This window comes from Oncorhynchus mykiss, chromosome 8 (assembly GCF_013265735.2).
Source record: "Oncorhynchus mykiss isolate Arlee chromosome 8, USDA_OmykA_1.1, whole genome shotgun sequence".
NCBI classification, from domain to species: Eukaryota; Metazoa; Chordata; class Actinopteri; order Salmoniformes; family Salmonidae; genus Oncorhynchus; species Oncorhynchus mykiss.
In genome coordinates this window covers 59,747,818-59,768,899 of record NC_048572.1, presented here as the reverse complement: position 1 = coordinate 59,768,899, position 21,082 = coordinate 59,747,818, and the positions used below count along the sequence as shown (strand labels likewise).

General features: G+C 42.0%; 1 protein-coding gene across 4 annotated transcripts; it reads right to left on the bottom strand.

Moving 5' to 3' along the window:
- Nucleotides 1-806: 806 nt before the first annotated feature.
- On the bottom strand, nucleotides 807-20,232 carry LOC110530248 (cAMP-responsive element modulator). 4 transcript variants are annotated; one of them, XM_021613150.2, is made up of 8 exons: nucleotides 20,067-20,231; nucleotides 16,850-16,970; nucleotides 16,448-16,579; nucleotides 15,552-15,643; nucleotides 13,378-13,520; nucleotides 12,705-12,881; nucleotides 3,979-4,141; nucleotides 807-3,610 (listed from the first exon to the last, which is right to left on the bottom strand). In XM_021613150.2, exons 2-8 carry the CDS (start codon nucleotides 16,964-16,966, stop codon nucleotides 3,466-3,468), a joined length of 969 nt encoding a protein of 322 aa, XP_021468825.1. In that variant the 5' UTR covers nucleotides 16,967-16,970; nucleotides 20,067-20,231; the 3' UTR covers nucleotides 807-3,465. The 4 variants fall into 4 exon arrangements, with proteins under 4 accessions (XP_021468825.1, XP_021468826.1, XP_036841719.1 ...); XM_021613151.2 differs by lacking the exon at nucleotides 16,850-16,970 and having other exon boundaries at nucleotides 20,067-20,232; XM_036985824.1 differs by lacking the exons at nucleotides 15,552-15,643; nucleotides 16,850-16,970; nucleotides 20,067-20,231 and having other exon boundaries at nucleotides 16,448-16,581.
- Between the last annotated feature and the right edge of the window lie 850 nt (nucleotides 20,233-21,082).

Genomic DNA, 21,082 nt, shown 5'->3' with positions numbered 1-21,082 from the left:
ACTGAGCTTGTTGTCATTGCAGGCAATCTCAACACTGTGCGTTTCAGTGAAGACCTTCTCCCGCATGTGGTACCCTTCCTGCAGGCTCATCCTGACATGACCCTCCAGCCTGACAATGCCACCAGCCATACTGCTCGTTCTGTGCGTTATTTCCTGCAGGACAGGAACATCAGTGTTCTGCCATGGCCAGCGAAGAGCCCGGATTTCAATCCCATTGAGCACATCTGGGACCTGTTGAATCGGAGGGTGAGGGCTAGGGCCATCCCCCCCAGAAATGTCCAGGAACTTGCAGCTGCCTTGGTGGAAGAATGGGGTAACATCTCACAGCAAAAACGGGCAAATCTGGTGCAGTCCATGAGGAGGAGATGCACTGCAGTACTTAATGCAGCTGGTGGCGACACCAAGATACTGACTGTTACCTTTGATTTGATTTTGACCCCCCCCCCCCCCCCCCCCTTTGTTCAAGGACACATTATTCAATTTGTTAGTCACATGTCTGTGGAACTTGTTCAGTTTGTCTCAGTTGTTGAAGCTTATGTTCATACAAATATTTACACATTAAGTTTGCTGAAAATAAATGCAGTTGACAGTGAGAGGACATTTGTTTTTTTGCCGAGTTTAATTATATGAATATGATAATAATTTGAGTCTCCAATTTACATTTACTATGTTACGTCTTTGAGACCAGGCTGATTTCAGTGGTAAGCCCAAAGACATTGTTTTGAACAGACTTCAGTCTATATAGTGTATAGTTTTCTGACTATGAATCTTACAAACATTTTCACTGCAAATTCCGATTCTGGTATGAACTTTTGGAAATTTTATTAGAAATAGTTGTTTTTTAAAACAATTTACAAACATAGCAGGGATCAATGCGCGCTGTACAACTGGTTAAGAGCTAAACTGTTTGACATGCTCTTCAAATCTATCCAACAACATTTACTGAGATCAATTTTCTTTTTCATCTGATTCGACACCTCACCTGAAATGTATAACCACTGGCATGACAACATACAAAGGACATATACATGTAAACGGAAAGAAAGGTTACCACAAAATTCAAAGCAAGCGGGAGGGTGCAAAATCACGCAAGCAGAACTGGTGTGAGAAAAGAAAATGAAGCGGCTTCATCAGTCAAGTCTGTACTCTCATGGACATTCATTAGCAATATCCTTTAAACAGAGCAGTCATGAACTCTATGCATGTCCCAAATGGCACACTATTCCTTATTTAGTGCACTACTTTTGACCAGGGCCCATAACTCATAGTGCTCTATAAAGGGAATAAGGGGCCATTTGGGACACATCCAACCTGTTATTAGAAAGTAATTCACATACATTTTTTTTTTTTACAAAGACAGTCAAAATACCCAAGCATTAGTTCATCAGTACTTTCCGTGGTTGTATTTATTATTTTTTTTTTTTTTTTTTGTTTACATGTGTACAGTATACTGGCACAGCACAGTAATGTTCCAAGACAGACAAAGTGGAGAACGATTGGTGAACCATTCAGTAAACGGAAAATGTAGCCGTTTTGAAAGAGTAGCATAGCAGTAGTCATTTCAACATGGTCTTGGTGAGATAAGATTCCTCAGATGGCTATAAATATATAATTATTTAATTTAAATTCCTCTGAGGGGCATGTCATGTTTATTTTTTTAATTGAACTGTGCCATTTGAAAAGAGCACATCAAGTAAAAGGCATAAAAGGCATTCAATCTTTGCGCGCGTTAACGAGCAACTGCGTAGCCGGGCGCTAAAATAGAACGTGGTTCTATTTGTGATGCTCAACGCGCTGCACTGCAAGTCCTGCCTCTCAAATCTCCTCATTGGATTTTAGGAGCATATACCTATGCGGGTGATTGAAAGATGAACTGAGGTCCACACTCCGGTCGGTTGTAGTAATGGTGTAATGTTGGTTTCCAACCTCCATATGAAGTCTCAAGAAGAAAAAAAGAAGCCTGAAGGAAGGAGGAGAGATGAGGAGAAACAAATTTGGTAGAGGACCTTTCAGGTAAAGAGGACATTCAGCATTTCAGGTAAAATATCAACCCAATGTTTATATCCCAGGACAAATAAGCTAGCAACAGAAAGTTAGCTAGCTAAATTGCCATAAAATGTTTAATGCTTTTTGACCGCACAAGCGCGGTTTGGTCAGCATGTTAGATACATCCTTGACACTGGGTCTTACACATTAATTCAAGTAACACATTAAAAGGCCCAGTGCGGTCAAAAACGAGATTTGCCTATGTTTTTAAATAATTTCAAAACTATGAGGTTGGAATAATGCTGTGAAATTGTCATTTTCTAAATGACAATAATGCCCTTTTAGTGGAAGAGCTGTTTGAAAAAACCATCTGAAATTTCAGCCTGTTTTTGTGGGATGGTGTTTTGGTCTTCCTGGTGGTAAATTAGTTAATGGACCTGTAAGAAACCTCTCTTCCAAACCTCTCTGCCAATAACAGCTCAGACCACTCCCAGACAGCCCAAGCTAAATTCTTGCTTGAGAAATAGCTCTTTGCTAAGAAGCAAATGTTGGTTTATTTTTGACCACTTTAATTGAAAACAATCACAGTAAGGTACTTTATTGTAGCCCAGGAATTAGTTGCTATGGAGATAAAAACGGTTGCATTGGACCTTTAAGTCATAAACATTTTTGAATGGACTCAAATGGCCAAATACAGCATTCCAAAACTTCCAATGATGTAGAAAGTGTATTTACTCGTCACACTTCGTCCTGAAAGAAGAGGTTAATCTCATTTCACAAAGGAATGTTGACAACAGCCAAGATGAGAATAGAAATATAGTAATATAAGAACAACTCTAGCTAGCAATGAAAAGTAAAGATGGGTAGGTTTAGCCTGGTCCTAGATCTATTGGTGCTCTTGCCAACTTGATTGGTTTCATTGTCAAGCCAAACATGACAATAAGTAACAAGGAGTTGGCATGATAGCATAAACAGACTGGCACTTAGGCTAAGGTAGGTTGGCTTGCTGGTGAGTCTGCTTGCACAAACTTGCTGGCTGATAATGAGGCTCTAACGCAGGTCTTTAGCTTTTGCTTCTCCACTGTGGTGAGTCAGTGGTGGTGAGCGTTGTGCCTTCAGGAAGCACATGTACTTCCTTTTTCCTCTGCAGGCTGGCTTCTCATTGGTTGCCTCACTGAAAATAGCAAAAGCAAAACGCGGCTGGGCGACACTTGTGTATTCACTTGCAAGCGCATGAGTGAGGACAGACAGGGGCCTTGGGCCAGAGCAAGACTTGACTTGTGCCCGGAGAGCACAAGCCTATGGCCGCCTGACAACCTCTGATGCAGTATCAAAGTGACTGGGCCTGAAAAAGCGGAGTAGACAGTGAAAGTAGTTTTTGTTCCATTCTTTTAGATCAGTCAGTCTGTAAACGGAACTATATGAGCCATTTTAGTAGGATATCTCTCTCCTGGCACAAGGCTGAGTACAGCTACTGAGCTACTCGTTCTTGTGGCAGTAAATGTCCTTTAATGCTCGGAGTTCCTCGATGAGGGTCTTGTTTTGGTTTTCCAGCACGCCCACACGGTTCTCCAAACACCGGACATACTCTTTCTTTTTCCTCCGGCACTCCCGTGCAGCCTCCCTAGAGAAGACAGGGGAAAAGAGATGGTCAGTGGGAGAAATTCCAGCACTCAGCCCCAATCAAAAGTGAACAAATACACCTCAGACGATTCACATAACATCCACTCAACCTTTATTGCTAACCAATTATCAAAAGGGTGCTTTAAAAATCTACAGGAAAGGGAGGAAACCGAAAGATGAGTATGAATGATTTTGAAATCTATTCCTCTTTCTCAGTTGTTAGCCAAATTCAGAGAAATTCAAGTAAAATGTGTGTCTGTGTCCCAAAAGGCACCCTACTCTCTTTTGTGTACTACTTTTGATCAGGGCCTCTGGTCAAATGTAAAGGGAATAGGGTGCCATTTGGGACGCCAACTGCGTCCGTCTCACCTGTTCTTCATGAGGCGGACCTCCCTCTTGCGTGTGACCTCCTCAGTGTGCACCGGGGGGCTGTGCATGGACAGGGAGCCTGGGGACGCAGCCATCACCAGGCCCTGGGGTAGGCCCGAAGTGGGCGAACGCAGCTGGTACGCTGGCATATCTCCAGTGGCAGCTAGAAAACACAGACAGAACGTTTTGATAGTAATTCACTTGCACAGAGAGACAGACAGGACATCGGAATACAAATTCTCACTTGTAATGACCACCTGTACTTAGCTTGCTGGGTGAAAATCAAGTACTGTATTTTTTAACTCAATCCTTCAAATCACAAAGATTACTCATCTATCTATTTACAGGATAAGCAACTGTAAATTAGACGAACACAAAATACAAATAAAGTAGATGGGGAATCCTTTTAACGGCAAAAAAAACAACTGACCACTCTTTCTATTAAAATGACCAGACAATCCAGGATTCCAACAGACACAAATGAACTAAGCAAAACAAACCTAATTTAAAATTGTCATTTTTCTACAGACAGATTTAAGATCACAGCACAGCTGCCAAATTAGGGAGTAGTTCTGAGTAGTTCTGTCAAATCTGTATTGGGAGAGTGTGAGAATTCATCTCAAATGGCACCCTTTTCCCTCTGGGCCCTGGTCAAAAGTAGTGCACTATAAAGGGAATATGGTGCCATTTGGGATGCATTCAGAGCGTGATCCATGACGAGAGCCAGGAACCCTCACCTTTGACCCCTCTGTAAAAAGATTAACCAATGGCCTGTGACTTAACACCAACAACCAGGATTGAGAGACAATCACCTTGCCCAACACAGTAGGCCTAACTCAATTAAAAACCATTTCACTGATTGGTTGTCATAAGCTGCTTGTTCAGAGGTTTTTTATGTAACCAGTGTTCTTGTCTTTGTCAGATTATCAACGTGCACATTGCCATTAAAGAATAGAGAGGATATTGGCTTTATAGGCGATGGTGGGGGGGATTAATTACTACAATTATGTGAATACAATTGTCATTATCTGGTTACTGGGTGGATAACTGCCATCAAAAGTGAAAGAAGAGACAGCCTCACTGATAGCAGCCTACATTATTTGGTGATGATTAATTTTAAAACTATTTCAAAGTACAAAGAAATCCAAGAGTTGCCAAGGGGTAGTCTAGTGGTAGTGCTGCCGCCCCTGAACCAAATATGCCCTGGAATGAGTAGGTGTCTCTTGACTGGTACTGTACTTTTGACACATTTTTTTAAATACATACAAAATACATATATATTTTAAATCTGAGGATAACACATAAAAGCGTAAAATACACTTATTTCCAATGTGCTCCTTGGTGTAGAAATTGAGATTCTCATCCGATCGCTGGTATTTTGATAAATACCATTCTAATCTCTTCTAATAGTAACTGCAACGTAACTACAGGAGAGAAAAAACTAAAGATGTTTGTCACAAACTATCATCATGCTTACAGTGCCTTCAGAAAGTATTCACAACCCTTGACTTTTTCCACATTTTGTGTTACAACCCAATTTAAAATTGATTAAATTTAGATTTTGTGTCACTGGCCTACACATAATACCCCATAATGTCAAAGTGTAATTATGTTTTCATATTTACAAATGCATCGCAGTGCTTGAGGTGTCACCACAGACCCGGGTTTGATCCCAGGCTGTGCCACAGCCTGCTGTGACTGGGAGACCCATGAGGCGGTGCACAATTGGCCCAGTGTTGTCTGGGTAAAGGGAATGTTTGGCCGGCCAAGATTTCCTTGTCCCATCGCGCTCTAGCGACTCCCTGTAGTGGGCCGGGCACCTGCAAGCTGACTTCGGTCGGTGTTTCCTCCGAGTTAAGCAAGCAGTGTTTCAAGAAGCAGTGTGGCTTGGCAGGGTCGTGTTTCGGAGGACGCATGGCTTGGAGGACAACCTTTGCTCCTCCCAAGTCCGTAGGGGTTGCAGCGAAGGGACAAGACTAACTACCAATTGGGTATCACGAAATTGGGGAGAAAAAGGGCAAGATTTTTTTTTAAATCATTTTTTTAAACTAAAAGCTGAAATTATCTTGAGTCAATAAGTATTCAACCCCTTTGTTATGGCAAAACGAAATAAGTTCAGGCGTAAAAATGTTCTTAACAAGTCACATAAGTTGCATGGACTCACTCTGTGTACAATAATAGTGTTTAACATGATATTTGAATGACTACCCCATCTCTGTACTCCACATACAGATATTTGTAAGGTCCCTCAGTCGAGCAGTGAATTTCAAACAGATTCAACCACAAAGACCAGGGAGGTTTTTCCAATGCCTCACAAAGAACGGCATCTATTGGGAGATGGGTAAAAATAGCAAAAAGCAGACATCGAATATCCCTTTGAGCATGGTGAAGTTATTAATTACACTTTGGATGGTGTACCAATACACCCAGTCACTACAAAGAGACAGGTGTCCTTTCTAATTCAGTTGCAGGAGAGGAAGGAAACCACTCAGGGATTTCAGCATGAGGCCTATGGTGACTTTAAAACAGTTACACAGTTTAATGGCTGATATGTGAAAACTGAGGATGGATTAACAACATTCTAGTTACTCCACAATACTAAACTAAATGACAGAGTGAAGAATGAAAAGAAGGAAGCCTGTACAGAATAAAAATATTCCAAAACAAGAATCCTGTTTGCAAGGCACTAAAGTAAAACTGCAAAAAATGTGGCAAAGAAATGAACTTTGACCTGAATAAAGTGTTATGTTTGGGGCAAATCCAACACAACACACACAGAGTACCACTCTTCATATTTTCAAGCATGGAGGTGGCTGCATCATGTTATGGGTGCTGTCATAGATTAGGGATTTTTGGAGGATAAAGAGACACAGAATAGAGCTAAGCACAGGAAAAATCCTAGAGGAAAACCTTGTTCAGTTTGCTTTCCAACAGACACTGGGAGACAAATTAACCTTTCAGCAGGACAATAACCTAAAACAATGGAGATGCTTACCAAGACTACATTGAATGTTCCTGATATGCCTAATTACAGTTTTACATTTGGATTATCATCTGCAAAAAAATCAACAAACAACTTGACAGAGCTTGAAGAATTGTTTAAAGAATAAGGTGATTCTAACATGTACTAACTTAGGCGTGTGAATACTTATGTAAATGAGACATTTCAGTATTTCATTTTCAATACATTTGTAAAAATGTCTAAAAACATATTTTCACTTTGTCATTGGATAGTGTGTAGATTGGTAAGATTTTTTTTTTAATCAATTTTGAATTCAGGCTGTATAACAACGTGGAATAAATCAAGGGGTATGAATACTTTCTGAAGGAACCTATATGGCAAGAACAAACCACTTATACAAAACAACTATGCTTTCACAAAAAACTAAATTGGTAACATTTATGACTTGATAATAGCCCAAATGCTACCACTGCACTAGTGTTTTAACGCATAAGTGAGCAAGCATCAGCCTGCAGATGTGAGGGGCTACACCAGGCTGAGCTCTTCTCTCTCTGTCGTCATCTGAGTGGATTACTAAAACTGGCATCGCCTACGCTGTGCTCACTGCTCTCAGAGGGCTCTGTTCTGTCTGTAGCCTAATCACAGCATGACTCCCTGCTGACGTCAATCTGGGTCTCACTCGACACATTTTCATTTCCCTGCCCAGATCTGCTTCCAGGAAACCGGATTGACGTCAACACACATCCACCACCCCTCACCCTCGCTGATCCAGAGAAGCATTCTGTTTGAGCATTTCAGGGGGCAGGCAGACCGGTACCGGCGGATTGAGCAAGCAAACCAAACACTTACCGCCTTGTTCGGTCAACAGTTATGTCTAGCTTTTCACTACAGGAATGTTGAATGGTAATTATACAGTCCTCTTGCAAGGTGTTCAAGTCTCAGAAAGAACTGTGGGCAATGTGCCTCTGGGGTAGCTAGCTATTAACCCTCAGTCAGTGCAGTTTGCTATTGGTTTCCTCTGTTCCCTTAAAAACACTCAGTATCTTGAGAAAATACTCTGAAGACTCCAAGCAAACCTTTGGTAGACTACATACATGTTTTTATCAATGCTTAAAAGTTCTGTAAAGACATTTAACCAACCCAACTTTAAAGTCATTCCTCCCAAAAACAAAATGTATCAAAATGATGTATTTAGCCGTCGAAATATAGACAATGCAGATAGATTGATATCTGAATTGTACAACAACGCAGCTATACATTTTCAATTACTGCCAGCATGCAACATTTCATTTTCTATGAAAGTCTGAGAAACACTTAGAAAGGAAAACTTAAAAACGACAGTTCCATACCTGATTCAGTCTCATCTCCAGTAACAGCCATATATTCTACTCTAGCACAGGCTCCACAGAACCAGACACTTTCTCTGTCTTTATTAGACTGTGTCTTTCTATCTGCCTGTGTGTGTCTCGCTCTGCCTGCTCTCTACATGGAGGGGTCACCCATCAACTTTGCACAAAATTACAATTAGGGACATTGACATCACAATGACATCACTGGCCCTGCTGAAGTCAATAAGACATTCTGCCTCTAGGCCCCTCCCCCTGCTCTTCTCCTGGATCAAATGCTAAAGTGGAGCAACACAATGCAGCGAGGCAGGGGGGAGGGAGGGAAAGACGCAGGGAGGGCTAGCTGGATATTTTTAGACCCTATGACGCAACTAGGCAACGGAGATCAAACAGGAGGTTAGTGTGCCCAAATAACAGCAGTCGTAGTACTAATGTGAGCACTGGGGATTGGCTTTTACTACTTGTTAGGATTATATGATTTAAGGTTTTTCATCTGTTTCTCTGGAAAATAAGTCCAGCTGTAAAGAAGTACCATTGAAATACAGGGAAACTGGCATTTAAGGGAAACCATTACAATGCTCTGATGAACTATCTAAAACCATTACTATACACTACCATTCAAAAGTTTGGAGTCACTTAGAAATGTCCTTGTTTTTGAAAGAAAAGCACATTTTTCATCCATTAATATAATATCAAATTGATCAGAAATACAGTGCAGACATTGTTAATGTTGTAAATGACTATTGTAGCTGGAAACGGCTGATTTTTTATGTTATATCTACATAGGCGTACAGAGGCCTATTTTCAGCAACCATCACTCCTGTGTTCCAATGGCACATTGTGTTAGCTAATCCAAGTTTATCATTTTAAAAAGGCTAATTGATCATTAGAAAACCCTTTTGCAATTATGTTAGCACAGCTGAAAACTGTTGTGCTAATTAAAGAAGCAATAAAACTGTCCTTTTTAGACTAACGGGGTATATAGAGCATCAGCATTTGTGGGTTTGATTACAGGCTCAAAATGGCCAGAAACAAATAACTTTCTTCTGAAACTCATCAGTCTATTCTTGTTCTGAGAAATGAAGGCTATTCCATGCGAGAAATTGCCAAGACACTGAAGATCTCGTACAACGCGGATGGGCTAGTCGGCTCCCTTCACAGAACAGCGCAAAATGTATCTAACCAGAATAAAAAGAGGAATGGGAGGTCCTGGTGCACAACTGAGCAAGAGGACAAGTACATTAGAGTATCTAGTTTGAGAAACAGACGCCTGACAAGTCCTCAACTGGCAGCTTCATTAAATAGTACCCGCAGTGTCAAAAGTGAAGAGGCGACTCCGGGATGCTGGCCTTTTAAATGGACAGAAATGTTAGCTTTTCTTTCAAAAACAAGGACATTTCTAAGTGACCCCAAACTTTTGATCAGTAGTGTATACTCTATTGTTAAATCATGACACTGGTTGCATAGTACTGTAAGTAACATTACAGGGTCAACCAACCATGCTTGACATTTCTTTGAGAAAAACTAGTCATGCTCCAGCCACTTAGAGAGCCTTCTTCTGTTCTTCTGCTAAATGAATGCAAACCCATGACTTAATGAATCACACTATTTCAATGTAGTCTAATGAAATAACTAGGAAGCCTAAGGACAGAAAGACCAGATGGTTATAAAGTTCAGACTGCGTCCAAAATGTGAACCCTATTACCCATGGGTCCTGGTCAAAAGTATTGCATTATATAGGGCAGTGTTCCCAAACTGGGGGCCATCAGGCCGAATTTGGCTTTCAGGTGATTTTATTTGGCCACCTAAGTTCTGAGCATTTTTTTGTTTAATTGATATTTTAATAAAAAAACATTTAGTTGCTAGACATAAAAGACTGAAAACACCAGCAAAGCAAATGGGCTAGTCAGTCCGAGTCACGGAAGGGCTAGTCGGTCCGAGTCACGGATGGGCTAGTCGGTCCGAGTCACGGATGGGCTAGTCGGTCCGAGTCACGGATGGGCTAGTCGGTCCGAGTCACGGATGGGCTAGTCGGTCCGAGTCACGGAAGGGCTAGTCGGTCCGAGTCACGGATGGGCTAGTCAGTCCGAGTCACGGAAGGGCTAGTCGGTCCGAGTCACGGATGGGCTAGTCGGTCCGAGTCACGGATGGGCTAGTCGGTCCGAGTCACGGAAGGGCTAGTCGGTTCGAGTCACGGATGGGCTAGTCGGTCCGAGTCACGGATGGGCTAGTCGGTCCGAGTCACGGATGGGCTAGTCGGTCCGAGTCGCGGATGGGCTAGTCGGTCCGAGTCACGGAAGGGCTAGTCGGTCCGAGTCACGGATGGGCTAGTCGGTCCGAGTCACGGAAGGGCTAGTCGGTCCGAGTCACGGATGGGCTAGTCGGTCCGAGTCACGGAAGGGCTAGTCGGTTCGAGTCACGGGTGGGCTAGTCGGTCCGAGTCACGGGTGGGCTCGTCGGTCCGAGTCACGGGTGGGCTAGTCGGTCCGAGTCACGGGTGGGCTAGTCGGTCCTTGTCACGGGTGGGCTAGTCGGTCCTTGTCACGGGTGGGCTAGTCGGTCCTTGTCACGGATGGGCTAGTCGGTCCTTGTCACGGATGGGCTAGTCGGTCCTTGTCACGGATGGGCTAGTCGGTCCTTGTCACGGATGGGCTAGTCGGTCCTTGTCACGGATGGGCTATTGCAGCAGACGACCACACACCGGGTTCCACTCCTATTAGCTAAAAACAAGAAGAAGCGGCTCCAGTGGGCACGTGATCACCAACACTGGACAATAAAATAAAAACATCCTGATTTAGGGAACAGCATGCCATTTGGGACATAAAGAGTTTGGAGTTCATGTAGCCCTTTACACTCATACCCGTCCGTGTTCAGGTTGAAAAAGGCAAATTTGGGCACTGATTAGTAACTAAATTGAAACGCAGTGGCTGTACAGTAACAAACTATGTATGACATCAGAGCTCAGGCTCTGTGCTTCACAGTGCTGTATGGGTTTTGACTGACAAGCCATTCTGAAATTGAGCACCGCACACAACAAGAAGTTGCCCCCATCCCTCCTGCTAATGGGGCAACTTTTGCAGATTTTGGGTTGTCTGAGTGAGGGAAATCCTGTAAATGAAAAGGGCTCTATGTATTTTGGAGACATTGAGGATTATAATAAATACCACTTTGATGTCATACAAGCAGGCCAAACACTGTGATTCCAAATGTGCATTTCACATTTCCATATCATAAAACTCATGTCATGTTTTTATTTTACCTTTATTTAACTAGAAAAGTCAGTTAAGAACAAATTATTATTTTCAATGACGGCCTAGGAACAGTGGGTTAACTGCCTGTTCAGGGGCAGAACAACAGATTTGTACCTTGTCAGCTCGGGGATTTGAACTTGCAACCTTTCGGTTACTAGCAACACTCTAACCACTAGGCTACCCTAGTGGTTAGAGGGCTTTCCTGTCGCCCACTAGGCTACCCTAGTGGTTAGAGGGCTATCCTTTCGCCCACTAGGCTACCCTAGTGGTTAGAGGGCTATCCTTTCACCCACTAGGCTACCCTGATCACTATGTTTGATGTACAGTTAGTTACAAGATGACATGGCGTCAAACCCTGGGTTGTTCTGAACAGAATGAGCCTGTTTGCCTGTTGTGAAGAGAATTCACTGCGGAACACCTGAAGGCACTCATGACTCCTTTCTATGCACACCAAAATAACGATCCGTTTCTCTGAATTGCCTTGTAAAAGCCTAACACTAAGATTTATTTGATCATTTAGATAGCCATGTTGGCAATAGAACAATTTTAAATAATTCCTACCTGACCCAGATTGTGTTTTGGATTGAGTAAACAACGACAGTAATTGTGTGATAGTGGGGATGCAGGGTTGTGTTCTAAACAAAAACATGTGTGCTTGCTCTAGTCCTTCAACGGCACAGCTAAAAGAGCTCCAAAAAGTACCTTAGTGTTGAAGACTTCTTTGAGTCATAAAAGTGCATTGAAATTACTTAGGAACTGTGTACTTTGGAGAGATGTGTGTCCACTTGGAGACACCAGTTAGTCCTCTCACTCAAACCCTTATGTTGCACCTACCCCACATGTTCCAGGAATATTCTTATCATGTTACTGAATGTATCCACAGTATTTTCAGATTTCATTATCAACAAATATGGTGAAAAGTACAGTAAACGGAAAATGCACATAAAATCAACATTGTAGTGTTTGGATTCAGTCTTGTGTCAGGTGAACTGTTGTGTCCTCAACTTTGGTCTCATAATTTTCCCATAATCTCCAAACTGTTCCCTTTCAATTGTGACCATGCGTATGTATATGCTTTTCATATTTCCTCTGTAAGAAACAGTTTAATTTAGACATATCCACATAAGCCAATTCCCACGAGTGTAAAGGGTTCAGTTCAGTTCTTACCTTGTATCACCATCTGGCCACCTTGCACAGAGAATAACTGCTGTCCAGAGTCCCCTGCCTGGGCTGCGTACTGCAGGATCTGGGTACCAGAGTTGGACATGGCCAGCGACTGTACACCCTGGAGGCCCTCACTGCCTGGGCTGGCTATCTGGATGGCTCCCCCCTGGGTGATGGCAACTGAGGAGGGACACACGTTTTTAGAAGGGTTACTCAGAGGTATATGTGGATGTTAGTGTGAATCTAAAGAAGGTACCAAAACATGAATAATCAATGTGCAGAAGTAAAAGGGTGTGGGAGTTTATTTTGTCAACGAGGGACAAAAGTCGCATGCAGTTCTGCATTTTTGACCACTGCGACAAATAGCTCATTACTGTTATCAGCCGTTTCTAAGCAGCACCTTTCGATCTATTAGATTAGATGTTTTCTTCAAATATAAAAAAGTACTGTACTTTATGGATGGTAAGGTTGGGTGACTGGCTTATTGATGCATGAATTTAGCCTCCACAATGAATCCTTAGTTTAAGATCTCTTACACAATAACACAAAGTGGATATAGAACTTAATGTCACAATAGTGAGTGCACGTCAACATTTACACCGTGGTTGCGTACCAACTATGGCAACCTATTCCTTGTATAGTGCACCACTTTTGACCAGAGCCTAATGAAACTCACTGTATTGGCCACAGCTGGTCTGATAGATTGAAGTTGGAACTTGAACTGAAGAGACACTGGAGGGTGGAACCTCATCTTCAGGGTTCTCCTCCTCAATTCTTGGAATTGAGGAGGAATCCGTTGATAGTTCATTGAGGATTTTTCTGAAGGAAAGAGGAAAGCACGTAATAAACTACTCTGCTTGGATTGCTTTGAAATGTCAATGGTTATACAGTGCCTTTGGAAAGTATTCAGACCCCTAGACTTTCTCCACATTTTGTTACATTACAGCCTTATTCTAAAATTGATTCCCTTAAAAAAAATCCTCAGCAATATACACACAATACCCCATAATGAAAGTGAAAACACACCTTTAGAAATGTTTGCAAAAGTATTCAAAATAAAAACAGAAATACCTTATTTACATAACCCTTTGCTATTGAGCTCAGGTGCATCCTGTTTCCATTGATCATCCTTGAGATATTTCTACAACTTGGAGTCCACCTGTGGCTCCCGAATGGCGCAGCGGTCTAAGGCACTGCATCTAAGTTCAAGAGGAGTCACTACAGTCCCTGGTTCGAATCCAGGATGTATCACATCCAGCCGTGATTGGGAGTCCCATAGTGCGGTGCGTGTTTGGCCGGGGTAGGCCATCATTGTAAATAAGAGTTTGTTCTTAACTGACTAGTTAAAAAAAAAAAACAATTGTTTGGACATGATTAAGAAAGGCCCACAGTGCATGTCAGAGCAAAAACCAAGCTCAGAGACAGGATTGTGTTGAGGCTGGGGAAGGGTACCAAAAGATGTCTGCAGCATTGAAGGTCCCCAAGAACACAGTGGCCTCCAACAAGTTTGGAACCACCAAGACTGGCTGCCCGGCCAAACTGAGCAATCGGGGGAGAACGGCCTTGGTCAGGGATGTGTCCAAGAATCTGATGGTCACTCTGACAGCGCTCTAGAGTTCCTTTGTGGAGACGGGAGAACCTTTCCAGAAGGACAACAATCTCTGCAGCACTCTACCAATCAGGCCTATATGGTAGAGTGGCCAGACGGAAGCCACTCCTCACTAAAAGGCACATGGCTTGGAGTTTGCCAAACGGCACCTAAAGTCTCTCAGACCATGAGAAACAAGATTCTCTGGTCTGATGAAACCAAAATTCAACACTTTGGCATGAATGCCGAGTGTCACGTCTGGAGGAAACCTAGCACCATCCACACGGTGAAGAATGGTGGTGGCAGCATCACACTGTGGGGATTTCTTTCATTGGCATGGACTGGGAGACTAGTCAGGATCGAGGCAAAGATGAACGGAGCAAAGTACAGAGAGATCCTGCTCCAGAGCGCTCAGGACTTCAAAATGGGGCGAAGGTTCACCTTCCAACAGGACAACAACCATAAGCACACAGCCAAGACAACGCAGCCAAGACAACGCAGGAGTGGCTTCCTTGAGTGGCCCAGCCAGAGCCTAGACTTGAACCCAATCAAACATCTCTGGAGAGACCTGAAAATAGCTGTGCAGCGATGCTCCTCATCCAACCTGACAGAGCTTGAGAGGATCTGCAGAGGGGAATGGGAGAAACCCCAAATACAGGTGTACCAAGCATGCATCATCATACCCAAGAAGACTCTAGGCTGTAATCGCTGCCAAAGGTGCTTCATCAAAGTACTGAGTAAAGGTTCTGAATACTTATTTAAATGTAATATTATATTTTTTCAAATTTGTTAAAATATGTTTTTACTTTGTCATTATGGGGTATTGTGAGTAGAATGAGGATATTTTGTGTTTTTAATCAATTTTATAATAAGGCTGTAACATATCAAAACGTGGAAAAGGTCAAGCGGTCTGAATACTTTCCGATTGAACTGTATATCAAAATGTTGTCATTTAGCAGATGCTCTTATTGCTCCTGGAGGCCACTCTGGATTAGGGTTAAGTGCCTTGTTGAAGAGCACAGACATTTTTTTACCTAGTCGGATCGGGTATTCAAACCAGTGACCTTTTGGCCCAACACTCCTAACCGCTACACTACGTGCTGCCCCAAATATATAAACTTACACCCTGTTCCATTTATAGTGCCCTACTTTTAACCAGGGCCCATAGATATCTGGTCAAAAGTAATACACTTTATAGGGAATAAGGTGTCCTTTGGGACACATACAATTTTTACATTTGCAATGTTTTCATGTCTGCCTACCGATAAGATGGGCGTCTTGAGAGAATCTCTCTTCTTTTCTGTGTGTCTGTGACTGCTGACTCCCCACCTTCAAGCCCAGCTATAGAGGTGATCTGGAGCAAAAAAAAGTAATGCATAGACACTGTGTAGGGCCACCTCCCTCCATTTTAAAATACCTTACTGAATACTGAAACATAAGTATTTCCAAAACAGTATAAATCTCAGGTTGTGTCCCAAATAACACCCTATTGCCCTATTCACATGGCTCTAGTCAAAGGTAGTGCACTATAGGGAATAGAGTGCCATTTGTGACTCATCCTTTGTTGGGGAGTGTGATTTAGAGAAAAAAAGGAAAATGAGCGTGACGTGCTGATTTGTCGAATGCAAGCAGACAGCGTGTTTTCTAAGAGACTGCCAGACACAATACAACATCCGGTGCATGAAGGTCAAACTGATTAGCTTAAATCACAGATTCCATTTCTCAGACAAGGCCAATTAAGAGAAATTGCTGCATTAGAGCCAGAACACCCACACCTGTAGATGTGAAGATACCCTTTGTTACATCCTTGGCATCACTGATACACAACATCAGAAACTACTAGCCTGGCCCCAGATATGTCTGTGCTCTTCCTAACTCCATTGCTGTCATTATCAACGACATGACAAAGAGTGACAAGAATTTGGCATGATGGGACAGACTGGCACTCAGGTTAACAAACTACAGCTACAAGTCCCTAAAACCATTCTGGAATTGTTCTATGGGGAAAAAAACGAACTACTGAATTACTGTATTGAGCCAAGACGAGTGACCCTTGAGGCTGCATCCCCAATGACAAAAGTAGTGAACTATAGGGAAGGAGATGCAAGTTGGGACCCAACCTGAGGGTATAAGGAAGGGATGGAGCTCTAGTAGCTACCTGTACAGTCTGCATCTGTGGTGACTGGATGACAGAGGCCTGAGGAGCCTGGATGACAGCCTGGACCTGAACTGTCTGCTCAACAGGTAACTGCACCACTGTCATGCCAGCGGAGTCTCCTGTTCCGGAAACCTGGAGAAAAACAAGAGACGTTCAATTGTTTTACTACCTATTAACAATATTTGAGAAAAGGATGCTCCAGCATCAGTGTTTCTAAATTAGCTTGTTTGTGCCATCATGCCAACTCCTTGTCATTTATTGTTGTGTTTGGCTTGACAATGAGAAATGGAGTTAGCAAGAGCACCAACATAACTGGGACCAGGCTTTAGACCCTGATGCATCTCTGAATATAAGAGTGATGAGTGATAATGGCCACAACACACACTACACAAAAGGTGCTACCTGAGTAAGTACAGCAGTTGGTGAGTTGGATTCGCTCTGACTTGGTTCTTCATCAGACAGAGAGTAATCAACACTTCCATCCTGCTGTGATGACGCAACCGCTGTGTCCATGGTCATCGGACTGGATATGTCAGGAAATTGAGCACAATTGAAGGGGAAGTTCACAATTTTTTCATGTATCCTTATTTTCACTCTTCCTGTAGCTTGTAGTTGATTAATTTATATTTTTTTATGTGTTGTATCATTACAAAGGAAATTGGTTGTCACATTTTTCTGAGTGATCACTTGCAATTGACTATAAAGCATATAAGAAAACACTCCACACCAACTCATATTACATCAAAATCTCATTCTAAATTGTGTCTGCACTCAATAAAAAAATTCCACTGTGCCATGAATCCATATTTCAATGAAAAAAATCTATTAAACTACAACAAAAATGTGTAGGGTATTACTGAGCAATTAACCAAAATGTTGGTTATTTTTCTGTTTTTAAACAACTAATTGAGCAACGTAGGTTCAATTACTTTAATTCCATTTTTTTTTTTTTAAATCTGTGCTCTCGGTGCAGTTTCTTTAGAGATAATCAGATCAAGCCTGAACTGTGCGATGTAGTACAGAGTTGCAGTTTCCAACAGACCAATATTCTAAATAGTTGAGAGCAGAAAACGTGGTAATTAACTACAATGACCATAATCCATTGTTCGCCCACCTACTTGTCCAGTCTGTGGAGCAGACAGGGAGAGAGAATGTGCGATCAAGAGGGATAAGTTGCTTCGCGAGGTATCTTTACCTTAAAAATACATGATCTAAGTGATTGATAGTTGGTATTCAGCAGTCATAAAAGTATGCCTCATTTACTTTGAAGAACTACTAAAACTGTGATTTTGTCAAACATCATAGGCAGCAGCTCTATAGAGATGATGACTTGGAATGAAATAAAACAAATGTGATATACACAACTGAAACATTTTATTAAAGTAAAGTGATTAAAATGGTTAATAAGTGATCAGCAGTAATGGACAGTCACTACAAAGGTCGTTGGATCGAATCCCCGAGCTGACAAGGTAAAAATCTGTCGTTCTGCCTCTTAGCAACTCAGTTACCCACTGTTCCCCGGGCGCCAAAGAAGTGGATGTTGATGAAGGCAGCCCCCCGCGCCTCTCTGATTCAGAGGGATCGGGTTAAATACGGAAGACACATTTCAGTTGTACAACTGACTAGGTATCCCCCTTTCCCATCATGGGATTTTTATTAATTAGTTTTATTCAGCATTCAATCCACATAAAAAATATCAAAAAATCAAAACCATGATGATTTTTTTGTAATCGAATCAACCCAAAAAAGCACTAATCACTTTTCACTTGCGCAGTGACATTAAGAATGGAATTCTGTAATGAGTTGGTTTGGAACATTGCCAAAACATGTAGCACCCACCTGGGTGATGCCATGGCTGCTGAAAAGTGCACAAAAAGCCACCCTAATAGATGATTATATAAGAACAAATGATGCTCCCTTTGGGAAATGCAAGTCTAAGACTATTTCAATATTATATCATTAGATTAAAGCAATTCATGTTGTCATTTGTACAGAACAACTGCCTGATTACTCAAAAACTGTGCTGGTTGATTGGCTTGCCATCAAAATCAAATCAAATTTTATTGGTCACATACACATGGTTAGCAGATGTTAATGCGAGTGTAGCAAAATGCTTGTGCTTCTAGTTCCGACCATGCAGTAATATCTAACAAGTAATCTAACAATTTCACAACAACTACCTTATACACACAAGTGTAAAGGAATGCATAAGAATATGTAACAGAACTGTTAGCACATTTGTTTTATTTAACTAGGCAAATCAGTTAAGAACAAATGTTTATTTACAATGACGGCCTACCCCGGTCAAAACCTAACCCAGACGACGCTGGGTCAATTGCGCACCGCCCTATGGGACTCCCAATCACAGCCAGTTGTGATACAACCTGGATTTGAACAAGGGTCTGTAGTGACGCCTCTTGCACTGAGATGCAGTACATTAGATCGCTACGCCACTTGGGAGGCCATTAGTTAAAGTATTGTGTTAGGGTCCTCCTGTGCTGTAAACATATTGATTAAACTGGGATACACACTTTAAAGAAACACATGGAATGCCTAGTGTCTTTGCATGTTGGAGAACAAATGCAATCAATTCGAGGGCTTTTGATTAAGTTACAAGTGACCTACTGTCACTACAGAACAAACCCCTTCAGTGACAATGCATTTCATGAAACACATAAACGTTTGATTTAATTCAAATTAATATATTCAATTAAACATTGTGTTAAACGTGATTGTTGCGTTTGCTTGGTTCATGTTTTCCATTTTTTTATGGTGCTTTCAGGTCAACTGGGACCTCCGGGGGGAAAAACGAGTTCTAAAACATGAAGTCGGTGATCTTCAGGTCGGAGCGCTATAAAGAAACCAGGGTTTCTGAGTTGGAATTCCGAGTTGGATAACCGTTCCAAAAGATTTTCCCCAGTCAGAGCTGTGCCCCCCGGAAAAACTCCCATGTAGCAAAGACAGCCGCATGCCTGTCTGAATACAAAAGGGGAGGGTCCAGAGTTTCGAAGCTGTCACTCTGAAATTGTTCATTTGTAGCGAGCTAGCTTATAACATCTGTAGCCATATTCAGATATACTTTGGGTACATTTATTAACAGGGTATTTTTTTTCGTAAGCTGGCTTTACTAACGTTACCTTTCCAAAAAATTGAACGCGAATGGAGTAGCGTAATTTATGCAGCTGAAGACAAACGCTCAAGAGAAACTGCGATGTAACACCGAAAAGCATGAAATGTGGATAGCAAACGTTATTTCTCACGTAACTAACGTTAGCTAGTAGCAGACAGCTTATAGTTTTTCTTAAAGTAATACGGACGCTGGCTGGCAAGCCAATTCACTCTGTCTATGCCAGTTTAACGTTAGTTAGCAAGCGAGCAAACTGTTCCATTCGTGTCAATGCATAAAGTAGTTCAGCTGGCTAACACACAGGAAGGAGATTGTCCACGTAACCAGAGCTAGCAACTAGCTTTAGCTAACATTGTCATTAGCCTGTAGATTCAACTGACAAATTGGAAGTTTGTCCATGCGTCATTGTAAACGGTGATCTTTCTGTTTTGTTGGCTCTACTTTTTTTCTTCAGAACGAGTCCCACGACTAGTCTACCGTGTAATAACTTACCAAAGTTTTACGTAGTCAGACTCGTCACTAATTATGGTAGGAGTGGATGGCTCGACCCTCTGCCCACGTATTCCCCACGTCAGTCTTGATGATGCAGTGCTAAAATGTCGACCAAGCGCTCGTCCTCTCCAACTGAACACCACAGGGGAAAAAACTACACATGGGAGGAGCTTTACACATTACTGTAGATTGAGGACAACAAATATAATTTCTCTACAATTGTATGACTCTAGACAGCAATGTACTGCACGACTCGTAAAAACATGTTATAATTAACTTATATTTAACCTTTTTGATACCGTATATCAAAATCAATTGGTTACTGACAAAGTGAAAAATACGTTTAAAGAGTAGACCAAGCATTCTGTAATTATCTCATCCATCCCATATGCACAGTAACGTTACACACTAAATAGTTTGACATGTATATTTTGTTCATATTTTGGAGGCCTAACCTGTTACGTACAGTATTTAAATATTACCCAAATGTGCCATCTAGTGGTTGTAAAGGAGAAGAAAACACTGCATTGGAAATGTAAGTTACTATTTATATAGCGAATTGGTAATGGCGTCTTTTTACAGGCACTAACTCCGCCATTCGTTGGACAAAGCCTATGGGGGAAATTAATGGCGTTTTTGTAGGGTATTTGGATAAACGCCGAAAATAAGGTTTGAGAACACAGGCTTATGTTTCGTATTATGAGATAATCTTCATCGGCTAACGTCACTTTTTGTGAATTTTGAAGAATTTAATGTGTAACCTTTAATTAACTAGGCAAGCCAGTTAAGAACACATTCGTATTTACAATGGACGGCCAAGCCCGGACGACACTGGACCAATTGTGGGACTCCCAATCACGGCCGATTGTGAAACAGCCTGGACACGAACTAGGGTGTCTGTTGTGACGCCACAATAGACAATGGACCTGACCGGACAGCTCAGAACTTCTGCTCTTTTCTGTCCATAAAAAAACATGGATTGCTGGAAGAGGCAAGCAATGAAGGAAGGAGGGAGT